This window comes from Gossypium hirsutum, chromosome A06 (assembly GCF_007990345.1).
Source record: "Gossypium hirsutum isolate 1008001.06 chromosome A06, Gossypium_hirsutum_v2.1, whole genome shotgun sequence".
Taxonomy (NCBI): Eukaryota; Viridiplantae; Streptophyta; class Magnoliopsida; order Malvales; family Malvaceae; genus Gossypium; species Gossypium hirsutum.
The window spans coordinates 49,937,151-49,954,828 of NC_053429.1; the positions used below are offsets into that span (position 1 = coordinate 49,937,151).

The following is a 17,678-nucleotide window of genomic DNA, read 5'->3' on the forward strand; positions in this document are numbered from 1 at the left end:
TACTCATAATTTTCATTTGACGGAAATGATATTAATTCATGTGATAATTTATTTATATATGGCTTACTAAGCTTTTAAAGCTTACTTTGTGTGTTCTTTCCTTGTTTTATAGATAAATCAAAGCTAGCTCGGACTCGGGGATCAGGAACATCGTCACACTATTGATCATCTTGTTGTACTTTTGAAGCTTTTTATATATGGTATATGGCATGTATAGGCTAGTGTCATCTTGGTATGTTTTGGGTTATGATATTAGCCATGAGATTTGGCTTGTAAATGATGGTGTGTATGGCCATTTAAGTTGGCTTGAATTATGTGTTTGATAAGTGATTATGTGATGTATATTTATATATATGGCCTTATGTTTTGGCATATTTTGTGGTGGTTATATGTTTGCTTGTGTAGCTAGTTGACAATGGGTGTATCAGTGTTTGGAAAATGGCACGTAGTGGCTTGATTATGGGATGATGAAATGGTATGTTTTGAAGTATGAAATAGATGATAACATGATGAGGTAGTTAGAAGTTATGTAAGTTTGTTGATTTGGCATATTGATTTGGTATGTTTTGGTTATGGATTTGAGTAGTGAAATGGTTGATTATAAAATGGCATGAATTGTATATGAATTGTGCATTTGGTTGATGATTTTGGAATGCCTACTATGATGAATTGGTACCATTTGGGTTGTTAAGTGTGCATGATAAAATGGTGGCAAATTGGCTTTACAAATAGCCTATTTTTGTCCACACGAGCAGAGACATGGGCGTGTGTCTCAGCCGTGTACGACACACGGTCATGTTACACGGTCGTGTGTCCCCTGGGGTACCCTTCGAATTTAAGTCAGTATACCCTATAGGTTTGACACGGTCTAGACACACGGCGTGTCTACTGACCGTGTGTGGTACACTGGCTGGCACATGAGCGTGTGGCTGGCCGTGTGACCCAAGTCAGTAACCCGTCCAGTTTTTCCACGGCCATGGTTCACGGGCAGGCGTGTCTTCGACTGTGTGGTGCAAGTTAGTATGTATGCCCTATTTTCACACTGCTTGTGACACGGGCGTGTCTGGTGGTCGTGTGAGGCACACGGCCTGTTTACACGGGAGTGTGGCCTCTAAATGTTTGAAAATTTTCTAAGTTTCCCAAAGTTTTCAAATGTTACCAGTTTAGTCACGAACCTCGTTTAAGTATGTTTTAAGGTCTCGTAGAGCCTTATAAGGGACAATGTGAATGGGTTGGATGGGTTTTATATATGGATGCATAAATGTATGTGTTATGTATATGAATGATGTGTATTAATCGGTAATACCTCATAACCTTATTCCGATGTCACATACGGGTTAGGGGTGTTACAAAATTACCCCTAATATTTTAACTTTTATGCAATTTAGTCTGTAAACCCGAAGCTTGCAATTTCATCATTTTTAAATAAAAATCCTATTAGCAGAACTTCCTAGAAGGTCATAATAGGCCAAAATTTCCATCATTTCACAATTTTACCATTGATTTTCACTATTTTCTCGAATAAGTTCTTAATTAAAAAATCATTAAAAATCACTTAACAAAATATGTCTATTTAACAATAAAGCTTAATAATATATCAATTAAATTCAAAAACACTATAAACTCATTCATGGAAAGTCCCTAAATTTTTAACAACTTTACAAATTTATCTCCGGGTTAGCTAGATTAAGCTAAAACGATTTCAAAAATATAAAAATTACTAAAAACGAATAGAAAAACCACTTACATGCAAGGTTATTGTGCTAGCCAAAACTTAAAGCTCAAAATTTGTTTTTTTTCCTTCACAATTTCGGTGATGAATCAAAGAAAAAAGAAGATGACACCAATTATTTTGTTTATGTTTATTTATTTGGTCATTTACTAAATTACCCTTAAAACAAAGGCTTAAAAATTTACCAAACAATATCCTTAACTGTCCATTAGCTAACTATTTAGTATATTTACCAATTAAACCTATTAATTTAAGATTACTTATACATGTGACCCTTTTAGCTAATAGATTTTCACTTTTGCATCTTTTACTATTTAATCCTTTTCACCTAATTAACTATTTAAACGTTATAATTTCTTAACAAAAATTTAATATGACCCTAGACTAACTCGGTTAACATTAATTAAATAATAAAATACTAACTCACTTATTAGAATCGTGGCCCTGAAACCACTATTTTCGACACCACTAAAAATGAATTGTTACAGTATAAGATTATTGTTAGATTATAAAATAGAATTATATATTAAATAGTTTATTCAAAATAGTAAAATGACTCAATTGCAAGGTGTTTAAACTAGTGGAATTTGATTTAAGAATTGAGCAGGGCCTTAAGTAGCAATTGAGACAAGGACATAATAGAAAATTAGCCATAAATAAAGTTGGATAAGTGGCCTAGCTGCATCTTAGTCGTCCATCTCCATTTAGTTTAGTAGGATTAAATCATGGCCTTTCATCCTTTCTTTCTCAAACCGTAACTATGAAAGAAGAGGAAGAAATAGAGTTTCTCTCCTTCATAACCAAAATGTTTTCGATAAGTAAGCTTTTCATTTGAAGTTTTCATGAATTTTTAATCTAGAAATCATGATATAGCTAGCCCAAGTGTTAGCTTTTGCAATTGTGAAAGTTAGCTCAATTTACCATGGTAGAAAACCTAGAAGAATTGATGCATAAAGTCTTGAAAATGTTATGGTTAAGCTTAGGCTAAGTGAAAACATGTTAGAAACTAGTGGGTAATATTAAGATTGAGTTTGATTAAGCGTTATCTATGGAAGTTATTGTTAAGTTATTAAAGACCTAATTGTAAGAGAAAAGAACTTTGGGATTTCATAATATAAAATGATAGTTTGAGATCCATAGAGAATAGTTACAAAGTCAGATTTTGATCCGATCAGGAGAATTGAAAGATACAAAAATTTTAGAACATTGAGAAAAGAGCGCACAAGTGTTATAAGTGTAAGTTTTATAGTTATTAATGAAGAATTGACATTGTTTTATATCAAAATGGTTGAACATAGCTTACAATGGGATTGGAACGTTGAGAGGCTAAGGCGAAAATGGGCGACAAGTAGCTAACTCGATTTGTTCTAACTTAATATGTTCTTTTTTATGACTTTAACTTATGTTAATTTCATTAATTTAATGGTAATATGAATACCAGTATAACTTATCTCATATGTTTTTTGAATTTCAAATGATAATATAGAAGTTAGGTGGTAACCTCAAGGCTTGATAAGAGAACAAGGTAAGTAACAATGCTTTATGCTTTGTTGAAATTGAGATGATTACTAAGTTGCTATATTTGGTCTAATGAAATTATATAAATCAATTATATGAACTACAATGATGTTGAGATAAGCTTAACGACTTTGATAATATTTGATGAGATGATATGCATGTATGGTTGCATATGTATGATATAGATATAAAGAATCAAACTTGAATTACAATGTTATGATGTTAGGAATTGAATTGAGCCATATATTTGTGTGAATTGAAATGTCCACTAATGGTAATTGATATTGAAAACTGTCCTATTAATGATATCGAATAGAGTTCAGGTATATTTGACATGCCATATGGTCCATTATGTAGGTGGGAGACTTAGCGTTGAGCGCGTATTATTATTTGATAGTTCTTTAATACCTTAAGGTTTGAGAATGTATTGCTAGCTCAAATACCCTAGGCATACGAGCGTATTTTGGTGTGTTGGTGGGTTAATTTGTGTATCCATTCTTGAGTTCAAATCGGTTCATATGGGCTTAAATGTGAAAATAAAATGTGAATTATTTACATTGATGATATGTAATAGATTATATTGAGTATTGATTGGGATATGTGAAACAAAATGGTTATTTTTATAATATTATTATGTTTGAATTATTTTATTTGCTTATTTGTCTAATATTATTATGTTTGAATTCAAATTATCTTAGCACCACTGAGCTTGGTACAGATGTGTTTGTTTCCTTGTGTAGGTCCCCAAAAAAGCTCTTGAGTAGATTTGAGGATTTGTGAAGCATCAAACACTCAACAGCTTAGCTCGAACTATGTTTGTGCTTTTTTGTTTATAAATTGTTAATCACATGTACCTAGGTTGAGTCTTATATTTAGGTGACATTTTGGAATCTCTTGGTATACCTTAGTATATTTATTGGACCTATAAGTGTCTTAAAGGTAAACTCTGATGCTTAATTTGGATAGTTAGATGCATGTTTTAACCTGTTTTATGAGTTACTAAATCATGTTAAGGTATGAAATATTCGATGTTATGTTTTAAAGTTATGTGTTTTAGTATGTTAATTTTGTGTACATTGGTGTGGTATGGTATTGATGTAAGTTAGGTGACATTTGGGAATGAATTTCATGCTTGGAAGGTTGTATAATAAGTAAATTGGTTTGTTGGTCTCGAGAGATTAGATCATGTCTCAAGACACTAACAATGACATTGACCATTTTATGCATTTTTTTAGTAATGGTCTTGAGACATGTTGAACATTTCTTGAGACATGTGCTCCTTTTTCTTGAGACATTTGAACAATGAAACTAAGGATACAAAACAGGGGAGCCAAGTCTCGAAACCTAAGGACCAATGTCTCAAGACAAAGACCTAATTGTCTCAAGATAAGCAAACGCCGAAGCTAGGTTTTTGAAATAGGGGAAGCATGTCTCGAGATGTCTCGAGACACACTATTGAATTTTGAAAAATTGAGTTCGGATTCAATCCTACCTCTGTGTTTGATCCCATTTAATCTCAAAACACTTCAAATGAGATCATTTGACATTCATTAAAACACTTCAAATGAGATCATTTGACATTCATTAAACGTGTTTATGTATATAATTGAATATTTATTGGATTTATTAGGTTTGAATTCTAAGTTATTTAGTGAAATTGGAACCTTCTCTGTGCTTGTTTTATCTGTTTTGCATCTTACCGAATTTTGAGCTCATGGACGGCGACGGATTTTGACTCTGAGTAAAAGATTTCCGAGATCAAGAAACTCGCAAACAAATATGCTCGGCTGGACTCTTTTCTCGTATGTCCGAAAAATGTTGTTTCGATACAACTCAGCTTGCTGCATAGCCTTAGGTCCTTATTCTGTGTCCTATCCTTCCTTGCGGATTCCCGGTTTCTGAAGGAGTAGCGGCCTGTTAGCTTTATCATCGGCAGATATGCCTCTTTTTCTATTAGCGGGGGTCTTTCTCTACTGCTGTTGGTATAGGCTTCTAGATATGCTTTTGCTTCTACCGAACGATAAAGGATGTCAGTATCGTCCTAAGCAGTTTCGATTAGGAGAAGGCGCTTACCTCCGTCCGAAACTAGTAATTCTTTCCTTTCCATGCTGCTCCTAAAATTGAGATAGTCTGAGTTGCTCCGATAATAAAATGTGACCTCTCACATTCAGATCCGACAACTAGGTTGAATGTGAAGTATGTTTTTACCACATGATTTTTCCAGCAATATCAACAATTTATAACTTAGTTCCATCATTAAACACATTTTAATAGGCAAGTCAACCAATCAAACATAATAAGCTATCATATACATAAATAATATCAAATTTAAGTTCCAATTATCCTTATCAATCATCATTAAGCAATTTAACTATCAAAATTAACAAATAAGTCTCTAAGCAATTATTTAAAAAAATTACAGTATATTTAAAAAATTAGCTAGCACAAACTAAAATCAAACTATTCCTCCATTAAAATCCAACTATTCCTCCATCACCTTAGCCTTCTCTTTGGCCTTTAAACTTTTTATCACTTTTTTAACTTAAAAAAACTCAATCAAAACAACAAATCCAATTATATTAGTAAAAATTAAACATCAAAAGTCCTAAAACAATTTATATGGATGCATTTGTTATAGCGAAAAACACTTATCTTTTTCTAAGAGCTCAACTAAAATCTTCCGAGAATCTAATCTAATCTTACTAAATCTGATTTCTATTTATTTAATGCCTATCTATAATTAAATAAAATCTAATTCCTCACCATAATGTATCAAGAAGATACCAAATAAAAAAAACCCTAATCTCCCTCCCCCCCCCAAACTAATAAGGTTGACATAAAAAACAAGAAAAAAAGAAAAAGAGTGATCGAAATCTTGATTCAATGTTTTGAAACTCTAAAGATTAATGAATAAAATAAGTAGAATCTAACTTATCTTGCTTAGATCGATTGAATTTGATCCACGATTGATGAAAATTTAAGAGAGAAAAAATTCCCAATAGATTTTCTCTCTTGCTAACGTGAAAATGAGATGAAAATAACTAACTCCCCTTAATTTCAATTAATGGGCATTTAGCTTAAATGCCCTTGGAAAAAATTACCACATAAGCCCCTTTCACAATTCTAATTCTAAAATTTACTCTTAAGACATTAGATCACCTAATTTGACCTTTTAACATAAAAATAGTCCATAACACAAAATTCAAATTCTTTAATACAATTGAATGAAATCTATTAATGAAAACTTACCAAATTATATACATTACATTATATTTGTTCTAAAAAAATATCTAGATTTGAATTCCAGAAACAACACAAATTCCGGATATTGAAATTTCGAGGTGCTACAACCAAAACCCAAGTGTCTCATATAGTGTATTGGAGTATTCAAGAGCAAAGCACAATAAGTTGGATGTTTTAGACACATAAAGAAGGATAGGTGATGAGGGGATCGACTCGTTCCGAAGAAATCTCTGAAGTGTCGTTCGCTAGGTAGTCGACTAGGCCCTCAACAATCATAGGTACTGTCCCGGCCCCGAGATGGTCTAGGTTTTGTCTCCTGACTCTGGGGAAAGCCCCAAGGGTTCACGGAGTGGGAGCACCTCGGTTGGTGGAGAGAATACATACCTGAAAGACGTGTAGATAGTTAATCAATGAAGTTGCACAAGATGTGGATCAAACCACCAACTAAGGCATAACTAGCTTCTTCAAGGAGACATAATACCACTTAAGGGCACCATCCGAAGCAACTTGTAAAAGAGAAAGTTATTAGATCATAGTGTCTAGAGGAAGGCCACTTTATAACCCTCTTCTAGACTCAAAGAGGAGGATATTGTTATACCTTAATCTGCATCAAGACACTTGATAAGCCAAAAGAATGCTTGAGTAGAAAGCCTGGCATAAACAAGTCGGGAGGTCACCTGTGAGCTCACCCTTCCGGGATGACCATTTGAGCAATAGGTGGTCTAATATTCATTGGGAACATGAAGCAGCAAATGTCATGTGAGCTCGACTGCTTTATCCCATCAAGTCAGAATGGATGACAAAATCTGTCTTATCATAGACATCCTCATCCCATCGAAGACATCACCCTACCCGCTCCATAATGATGGCTAGATAGTTAGTCCAATATGTTTATACCATATTGCACGGGACTTTCACCTATAAATACCTCTACGAATGATGAAGAAATGATCGAATCTTCAAGAGTATCAAGCCTACACTCTATCAACACCCTTTTAGTTTTCAACCTTTATATTCCCTTCACCTTCATTCTCCCTAACTTCCAGCTCTCTGCCCTGACTAGGTGAATTGGCCTCTGTAGCAACCACCATTACCTCCTTTGTACTCCCTCTTTGTCGTATCACGGTATCAACAGTAGGTAACCTTTAAGATTATACGTTATTAATTATGTGTTATTGCCTACCTATCTAAGTTGGTTGTATTCGAAGCATGATTTTGGTTTGATTAATTGACTTTGATGAAATCATGTTTAGAGATATTCTTATAGAGATATTCTTAGGGGGTTTGCATTTATGGCACATCTCTTGTATGCACGTCCTTAAGAGGTACGTAGAAAGCTTAACAAATTTTATGACTTAAATTTATATTTGAAAATATTTTCTTTTTTGCAAATAATGATTTCTTAAAAATTCATTTGAGCAAGTAAATTATGATTTTGAGATTTCAATTTCAATTTTGCTTAGAGAAAGAAATTTAATAAACTTGCACAGTTTTGAGTTTTCAATGTCTTTAAAAGTAAGTTTGTAAGACTTTTAGAGCTTAAATGATTAACTTTTTATCTTGAGAAATTATGGACATTGAAGCCAATTAGACATACTTAAAATATGACATAAAACTTTAAAATGGTATTTCAATATATTTTCTCATTGTGAGTCTAAAATTAAGGAAATGTGAGTTTTCAAAATTCGATTTTTAAGATTTCTTTGTTACTAAAGTCATTTGATTACTTCAATAAGTTTAATTCATTATTTGAAAGTTGTAAAAAAGTTCATGTTAGTTACAATTATTTTTTAAAATTTTTACCCACTTAACGGTTATTTTCAAAACAAAAATAATTTTAAAGATTTAAAGTTAATCCATGTGAATAGTAAACATTGTAGTGAAATTTAGGATTTTAAATAGTTCTAGGTTTGTATATATGTGCACTATGATAAGTTAATTGCATTATAATATTCCATTATAACTTAGTTAATTGTATTTCATTCTTACAATTTATATAATAAATGAAATCTAAATTTTCAAATTCATTTTACCACACATAACATTTTATAATTTAGATTATTTATATAAATATTATAAAGAAATTAATTATATTCTCTAAAAAAAGCATAGTTGTAATATAAGATACAAATATCTTAAATTTCATTTTTTAAATAAAATTTAATAATAAGTTACCAAATTTATTAACAGGTTATAAAAAATAAGTTTTCTTTTTCTGATCAGATATGATTTTCTTTGGTGTACCCATGTGATTTAACATATTCATTTGGTAATTTTTCCGTTCCTTTTTCAAATTAAGTATTTTTTTACATAATTTTTTTTTCGTTTATTAGTTAATTTTGTAGTCGGGAAATTTTCTAAAAACCCATTTTTAAGGGAAAAAAAATTGTAAATCTGTAATCGTAGACACTATTAGCTGCTGGTACCGTTCTGCTGAAGGATGTGGCTGACAACGGAATTACATTTCTCTCTCCCTATCATTCTTGCTGGTTACCTACCTCACCAAATTTCGCATTTATAAATCCACCTTATTGGCATATTAGTACCTTTGCTTGTGCCACATTAGTTGGCAGGCACCATATCATTTTTTCATTTTCATTTTCAAGTTTCAACACTCAAAAGGGAAAGAAGATTTACCTGCTCCATTGATACTAAACTAACTACAGCCTTTTCCTATTTACTCCACTCATCTTCAGTATTTGCACTGGGAAGGAAGCTCCTGTTTTTCAGACTCAAACTTTCTACTTCTATGCCAGTCTGGTAAATTAAAATTAATTTAACCTCCCATGGTCTACGCAAGAGTATAACTTCATCCTCACCAATCAAAATTTAACAAGCATAACTGGAAAATTTCAAGGTTCCTCCCTGCTTATGGGCAGAAAGCTAATACTAATTCTGATATATAAATGCACAAGGAGCTACTTAAATACTTCTTGATTCCATCCTCTATGGATCATCAAATGATATTTGAGAGGCTTTACCTTGTAGCAGCTCGTGCACTCATGGACGAATGGTACGAGGTGCTCCTCTGTTTCCTGTAAGAAGTATAAACATCATCATATTGACTTGCCTCATTGGGATTAGCTGTTGCTCCGAGTCCTAACCTTCCCGAGCCACAGGATCCTGGTTTCTGCTCTGCGCTTCCGGTAGCATATGTTCCTGAATCTTGGTCTACCTGGAGATTTGGGGGAGGAGGGATGCAAGCTCCTCCCTTACGAATGGGAGGTTCTATCTCATACTCATTATCTTCATCTCTTGAATTAGATTTCAAGGATCCTTCAGAAGGGTTAACCTCTCCAATCTCTTTGAAAAACTTTGATACTCTCTCAAGAATTTCTGATGGTGATGCATTGGATGGAGGTATAACTGTTGGTATATCCAAAGGACTCAGGGGAGAGTAAGGCACCCCACTCCCAATTTGCATTTTTCTAACCATTCCAGGAATAAGACCGGGTGGGAAAAGAGGGTAGGGGGACAACTTCTCACCAGTATTTGCAGATTGTTGGCTAGATGACTGAAGATTAGAATTTAACGGCACAGAGCCTGGAAAAGCCCCAGTAGGGACTGAATTTGGAAGAAATTGCTGGTTTGCTAGCGCTGGTAGCAGGGTATGGGCCCCTTGTTTATCAGGGATCTCTTGGTCAAGCACAGTTGGAATAGAACTTTGTTTGTCAGGCTGCCACATAGAGACATTATTGTGTGCCGTCTCCTGCAATATTCCTGCACGGTAAAATTTTAGGAAATAAAAAATGAAAGAGGAATTAGAAACTCATTAAATGACACATAACGTAAAGCCCAAGTCCTTTATTTAGATAAAAGAGGCAACCTGCAGGTGTTGAGGACTCAACTGAATCAAGAGATAACTCTTTTGGCGGCCCAGGAAAAGAATTAGCTGGTGGTCCACTAATCATCTCATTCTCAAGTGCATATATGTCATCTTGATTGTAAACTTCCTTGGACGCCCAAAACTGCAAAATTTTCTGTAAACGTGACCGGTTTTCCTCGTTTTGAGGATTGTGGTATATTCTTGCTAGCATTGAACCTAGAACAGGTTTAAATGCAAGGGCTTCATTATCGAGGTCACGAGGGTTAACCCTTCTCTGCAAACTGCAAATATTGAAGAGAAATGTCAGAAGGATCTGAAGGAACAATCAAAGAATCAAGACCACAGCAACAACAAAAAGAGCAACCATGCGATGCTAGGGCCTAGGAAGCAACTATTACTTTAGAAGATAATACACTCCAGGTCCTGAAGTGATTGACAGATACAATAGAAGATTGTAAGCCTAGGTTCTAAAAAGGAAGGCTGATCTAAGTTGATTTCTTACAAAGTTGTATAATATGTGACTTAGAATATCATGCAAGTCAAAAAATTATCAAACACTATACAGATGCATGTATGTATGTATGTATGTATGTATGTATGTATGTATGCATGCATGTCTTAGATATCAAAAAGTATGTATGTATGTATGTATGTATGTATGTATGTATGTATGTATGTATGTATATTTTATTCATTGATTACAAAATTGATATTGATAGGGAGGATGATGTATGATTCTGAACCTTCTGAGTGCTGACTCAATCAATCTAATGTGATTGGATAAACTAAAACACAACAAAATGTCTAATTAAAATGAGAAGACAAATGCCCAATGTCTGAGAGGTAAGTACCACAAGGTCAGATAATCAAGTTTCAGGATCTATATAGTAGTAATCTAGATCTAGAAGAATATCACAGTTCAACTATAATTCTTTTAATTCAATATCATATTAATACAAGTCAACATTTGAAAGGTACAAGAAAAAATAGAAGAAAAAGAATCTAATGCAACAACAAGAAAAGGAAGAAAGAGATAAACAGTACCAAGAGCATACGAGCAAAGAAAAAGAGAAGGAATAGTTGATAAAGCATAAATCATTTGCAAAATAAACTACACAAAGAACCATTACATAATCTAAGAATCCATCGTAAACTAAACAGCAGCCATATGCCAAAGAGAAGTACCTGTCAAAAAGGATATCATTGGCAAGATAAATTACATGCAATTGCCTCTCTGAATCATCCAAAGCAAAAACCCTATCTCTAAGTGCCTCAGCCAAAGCTGGTGCAAATGGAGACCTCTGCATGAACCATATCTTGGCACTTTTGATCGACTCTTTGGTACCATTTAGATTGTTAAGAACGTTAGTAAGCTCCATTGCAACATCAGAGGGCAGTGGACCAGAAAGGCCTTTGAAGGACTGACCATAATCTGGCCGGCCAAGACCAACAAAAGGCTGAGGATGCTGATAGTGATGCTGCTGATCATAAAATGGAGGAAAAGCAGGTTGGTGCATTTGAGGAGCAGCAGCAGCAGAAGCAGTGGTGCCCATTGGAGGCGCGTTCAGAGACGAAGGATTCATGACAGGATTTGGAGGAGGATGCATCATAGGTATGGAAGATGGTGGAAAGGAAGGGTAGGGTCCACTTTGGGGATGTGTAGATAGCCAAAGCTTGTACCTGTAGTAACCATTCCCCTCTCCACCAAAGAGAAAATTGTAATCAGGATTATCTTGCTGCTTTTCACGGATCATGGCTTCAAATTCAGGACCATTCTTAGTTGCATATTCCACAAGCTTGTCAATACGCTTTTGGAGATCGGGATCAGATGGGGGAGCAGCAAGGGGCGGAGGAGAATCATAAAGACCATGGAAAGGTGAAGAAACGAGATGAGGAGGCAAATGTGAAGGGAATGTAGGGGGTGGTTGCTGTTGCTGCTGAAGATGAAGAAGTTGAGGGTGGAGTTGTGGTTGGTGTTGTACTTGCATATGGGGATGGTAAGGGAATTGAGAAGGATGTGGTGCTAGGAAAGGAGGAGCATGTACTGTTGCAGGGAACTGTTGATGTTGCGGAGGATACCCGAATTGCTGTTGAATATTGGCTGATTGTCGCTGCTGTTGGGAGTAAGCCATGGCATTGGCAGATGCAGCTGCATAATTGTGGGGTGGTCGATCCATAAGGTGGTTGTTGGAGGACAATGCAAATGGCTGTCACAGAAAAGAAGATATTTTTGGGCTTTAGAAATCCTGCTACAAGAAAGGAAACAGGTTCCATACATCATTATTTAGAGGCATTTTGATTTTGGATTTTCTTTTAATATGCAGCAGTTAACAAATTCCAAGCTGGAAAAAATGAAAGAAATGTCAATGAAAAAAGAAACCGATAGCATAGATCTAATCAATGTTGCTTCTTGGAAGAAAGATATGAAATGAATATCAGAGACAAACAAACAGAGCAATCAGATAAATAAACAAAACAAAATTTATATTTGGAAAAATAAACAAAACCCATAACTTAGAATTCAAGAATTACAACTGGAAATAAATATCAGAAACTTGGAAAGAAAAGGAAGATCTGAAAAAGGGAGAGAGCGAGCTTAACTTAAGGGAAGCAAAGTGATATGTAAGAAAAAAACTGGGCTTTTTAATTCGGCTTTTGGTATTTATAGGAGAAACTCGACCAATGAACTTCAAACAAGGCACCTGTTAGATTAGCACAAATTAGTATGAATGGTTTGGAGTTACAGGGAATAAAATAAAAAGGGAAGCGGAGTGAAAATAAAGTTGCAACAGCCTTTCACACTTTTAATCCTCCCTAGATTTTTGTTTATTTGTTACACTAAATAACTAAAACAGAATCATATAACAGATACAACTATAAGATAAAGGGATAAGAAAACTAGTAGTCGATTGTATTGCAATTCGCGAGTACCAAATACGAATCTGAAACAAAAACCCTAATGTGAACCCTAGTGGGTTTAAGAATTTTCGTCCCCAGCAGTCGGCAGTCCGTATTATTTGCTTAACCGGAACTCGAAAAGCAATCTTGTATGCTGAATACAACAATAATATTAACAATTGCAATAATTCAATGACGAACGACAGAAATAAGCTAAAATAGTTTACCTAGTTCACGGTGGATAGAGTTGAGAGGCAGAGTAGAGACTTAGATTCGGATTTCCAGTTGAGTCAAACGACAATTCCTTCTCAGACCTTTTTCCCCCTTAACTTTTAAAAACAAGATTTCTTACCTTAGAAAAAAGCCTTTCGGAAAGAAAGGAAGTGGCAATGGCCGTTCCTTAATATCCATGGGCTTTTATGTTCCATATCCAACTGATCCGATCTATATCTCATATCCCTGTTTTTGGATTTGATTTGTCAAGAAAAGAAATTAATACTAAATTATGTCATTCGTGTATTTTCTTGATTGATATGAATATTATTATTAGTGTATGATTAATATGGATATTATTATTATTAATGTAAGAGTATGTAAATTTAAGTGTAGTTAAATGCATCATAACTTATTTATCTTTTTTTCTTTATTTTTATTTTATAAAAATGGTTAAATTTCATCTTTAGTCACTCTAATATGTTTAAATTTGATATTTAATCTATACATTTTAATTTTTATCATATTTTTTCCATATATTTTTATCACATTATTAATTATTTCAAAAATTTAATATGGTTAAACCATTACATGATTATATATAATTAAAATATTCCATAGTTATATATAATTTAAATACCCTAAGGGTCTTAAAATATATACATGACTTCTTATTTCTTTTAGATTACGTAAATGTTTATTTTTTTTGGCAGTTTTAAAAAGATAGTTAAATTTTAAATTTGATCTCTCTGTTATGCTTAAATTTGATATTTAACTGCTACACTTTTAATCTAATGTAATTTGATCTTGTAATTTTGTAATGTAATTATTAATTAGTCCAAATAATTAATATCATTGATTTTTCAATTATAACACTACGTGATTGTAATAATTTGAATACTCTAATGTTCTTAGAGATAGATACATCGCTTTATTTATTTTAAATTTTTCGTGCTTCATTTTCTATATTATAAAACAATGATTAAACCTGAATTTTAACCTTTAAACTATGTTGATATTTGCGATTTAATCTATATACCTTATTTTTGACATAATTTGATCATTATACATTTATAATGTCATTAGTTAGTCTAAATATTTAGTCCTCTTAACTATTTCAATCAAAATGCTTATGTCAAATTTTCTTTAGAACACTATTCCGATAAAAAAAATAATATTATCAAAGACAAGTTCGGAAGAATGTGTTTAAGAAAAAATCTATATAAACATTTTTAATGTTATTTTTTTGTTGTTATATGATTATCAAATGATTTTTTTTTAATTTCAAAATACTACACCAATAAAATTAATAGGAATTTAATAGTGACAATATTTGAACCTAATTTTTTAAATAAAAAATAGATAGTTTAAAAATTTAAAAATAGAGTAAAATTATAGTATATTTTATGTAACACCCCGAACCCGAGACCGTCACCGGAGTCGAACACGAGGTGTTAACAGACTTTAAAAAAAATTTCTCAGACACTGCCAATCTGCGTACTAGTCGCTTTAAAAATCATATCTTGAGTTCAGAAACTCGGAATCAAGTTCCGTAAATTTTCCCTAAAACTAGACTCATATGCCCATCTACATATTTTTTTCTAGAATTTTTGGTTCCGCCAATTAGTACAGTTTATTAGTCAAAGTCTCCCATGTTACAGGGATCGACTACACTGACCTTTGCGCATTACGACTTGGATATCTCCCTGTACAGGGCTTCAATACTGATGCCGTTTGTTTCTATAGAAACTAGACTCAGAGAGGAATCTATACATATATGGCTTGACTCCTAATTGTCTCTGGTTAATTTATAATGAATTTCCAAAGTCGGAACAGGAAATCCAGAAACCGTTCTGGCCCTGTCTCACAAGAACCTGAATATCTCTTAACATACTGTCCGTATGATTATTTCGTTACTTTCCTATGAAAATAGATTCATCAAGGTTCGTTTACATAATTTATTCACTATTTAATTCCATTCCTACTATTTTTAGTGATTTTCCAAATCTACATCACTGCTGCTGTTTAGCATCTGCCTTTAAGGTAGACTTTACCTATTTCATAGTTTCCATGATTCAACTAGCCCTTTTAGCATAAATAGCACAATTTATGATAGTGATTAACCATTCCCATGGCCAATCCTTGTCAAGCATATCCATACCAAATGATTATAACATTATACTCAACATATATATAAGCCATTTTCGCATGGCTATCCAAAATTATACAAGTCCAAAGGGTCCATGACCCACAACGAACGGGTAGTCCTATACATGCCATTTCGAAGTTCAACCAAAATTGTACCAAAAGGGGGGGCTTTGATAGTGTGGGCGACTTCGACTTCAAAATCCCGAGCCCGATAGCTGGAGAACCAAAATCTATAAAACAGAGAATCAAGGAGACGGAGTAAGCAATTTATGCTTAGTAAGTTTTGAGCAAGGGATTCCAGCACAACAAAAGTATAGCATTCATGTAGCTAAACGGATAATTTCATATGCACAATTTTCAATATCATACTTACTTTACATTACCAACCCTTTTATTCATACACAAAGATCAACTTAGCCAAAGGCCGGTAGCTCATTTATCAACTGAGCGAATACTTATTTGTAAGGGCTCAACTAATTCAAAGCACATACGAAACATACCTTAATGTTGGGATGTTTCAAGCGTATTAACTGAAATTTTACAGCAAGATCATTCATTCCCAAATCACGTACCTTCGGAATTTAACCGGATATAGCTACTCGTTCAAATGCATTCGGGACATAGCCCGGTTATAGTAACTCGCACAAATGCCTTCGGGACTTAATCCGGATTTAGTAACTCACACAAATGCCTTCGGGCTTAGCCCGGAATTAGTATCTCGCACAAATGCCTTCGGATCTTAGTCCGGATATAGCATCTCGCACAAATGCCTTCGGATCTTAGTCCGGATATGGTCACTTAGCACAAAGCCTTCGGGACTTAGCCCGGACATCATTCAAATAACCATGCACATTTAACAATAAATCATGGCACATTCGTATTTCCTTTTCGTTAGCAAAACTCAAACACAAGACACTTATCATTCTTGCAATTTCGGCTCAATAGCCACACAAAGAGCATGATTTTAATTTGCTTAAAACATGATCTAATCAAATCATAATTTAAGCTCTTTTACTCAAGAACTTACCTCGGGTGTTGTCGAACGATTCCGATAGCTATTCGACCACTTTTTCCTTCCCTTTATCGGATTTAGTTCCCCTTTGCTCTTGAGCTTAATTAAACAAATAAATTGATTTAATCATTTGAGCATCGAAAAGAGGAACACAAGACACTTAGCCCATATTTATACATTAGACATTAAAGTCACATATGTACGGAATCATGAATCAAACTCAACATTTTAGCTAATTTTTCCCCCTTGGCCGAATTTTCTAAGCCAAGACAAAAGCATCAATATGCTTGCTTCTAACCGAATACATGCAACACCAATCTCCTTCCTATGGCCGAATATGCATGTCTATGTTGGGGCCGATTTCAACACTTAATACATTCTACAAGTATGGTCACTTGTATTGACTAAACACCCTTTTGTTTCAAGTTCAAAACTTGGCTAATACACACATATATACACTAGTAAAGCATCCTCTCCCTTCCCATCAATTTAACACATGCATTACTCATTAATATACAAAAATTATATTCGGCCTTAGCACACAACTTGCTAGCCGATTCTTCTCCATCTAGCAACCAATGCACATATGTGCTCACTCAAAAATGCTAAAAAGAAGATTCAAGAATCATCAATCCACCATCACATGCATCATTAACAAGCTCCATATTTAGCATGCAATGGCATTAACACAAAATCTACCTAGGCCGAATATCATCCCCATGACATAGCAAAGATTTGAACCATGGGCTAATTAGAACTCAAGCTAGCAACTAAAAACATGCATGAATCTCATGGCACAACCTCAAACATACCTTGATCTAGATACAAGTATGGCCAAACCTCCTCCTAATCCTCTTCCAAACCAAACATGAAGCAAGAACTCCTTCCTCCTTCCTTAGAATTTTCGGCCAAATGAAGATGAAAAAGGATGAACAAAATTTTCTCTTTTCTTTTCTTTAACTCACGGCAATGGGGGGGGGAAACAACCACACATTCTTTTTTTTTTGTTTTCATCATATTCCCTTTTATTATTTTATGCCCATGCTCCTTATTTTATTTTTTTCCACCCATGATGCACCAACACAACA

General features: G+C 33.9%; 1 protein-coding gene across 11 annotated transcripts; it reads right to left on the reverse strand.

Moving 5' to 3' along the window:
• Positions 1-9,297: 9,297 nt before the first annotated feature.
• On the reverse strand, positions 9,298-13,673 carry LOC107962152 (uncharacterized). Of its 11 annotated transcripts, none has more exons than XM_016898409.2 (6): positions 13,445-13,631; positions 13,251-13,371; positions 12,921-13,021; positions 11,505-12,526; positions 10,320-10,600; positions 9,298-10,213 (listed from the first exon to the last, which is right to left on the reverse strand). In XM_016898409.2, exons 4-6 carry the CDS (start codon positions 12,494-12,496, stop codon positions 9,471-9,473), a joined length of 2,016 nt encoding a protein of 671 aa, XP_016753898.1. In that variant the 5' UTR covers positions 12,497-12,526; positions 12,921-13,021; positions 13,251-13,371; positions 13,445-13,631; the 3' UTR covers positions 9,298-9,470. The 11 variants fall into 11 exon arrangements, with proteins under 11 accessions (XP_016753898.1, XP_016753895.1, XP_040971526.1 ...); XM_016898406.2 differs by having other exon boundaries at positions 11,505-12,565; XM_041115592.1 differs by having other exon boundaries at positions 11,505-12,568.
• Positions 13,674-17,678: the final 4,005 nt, after the last annotated feature.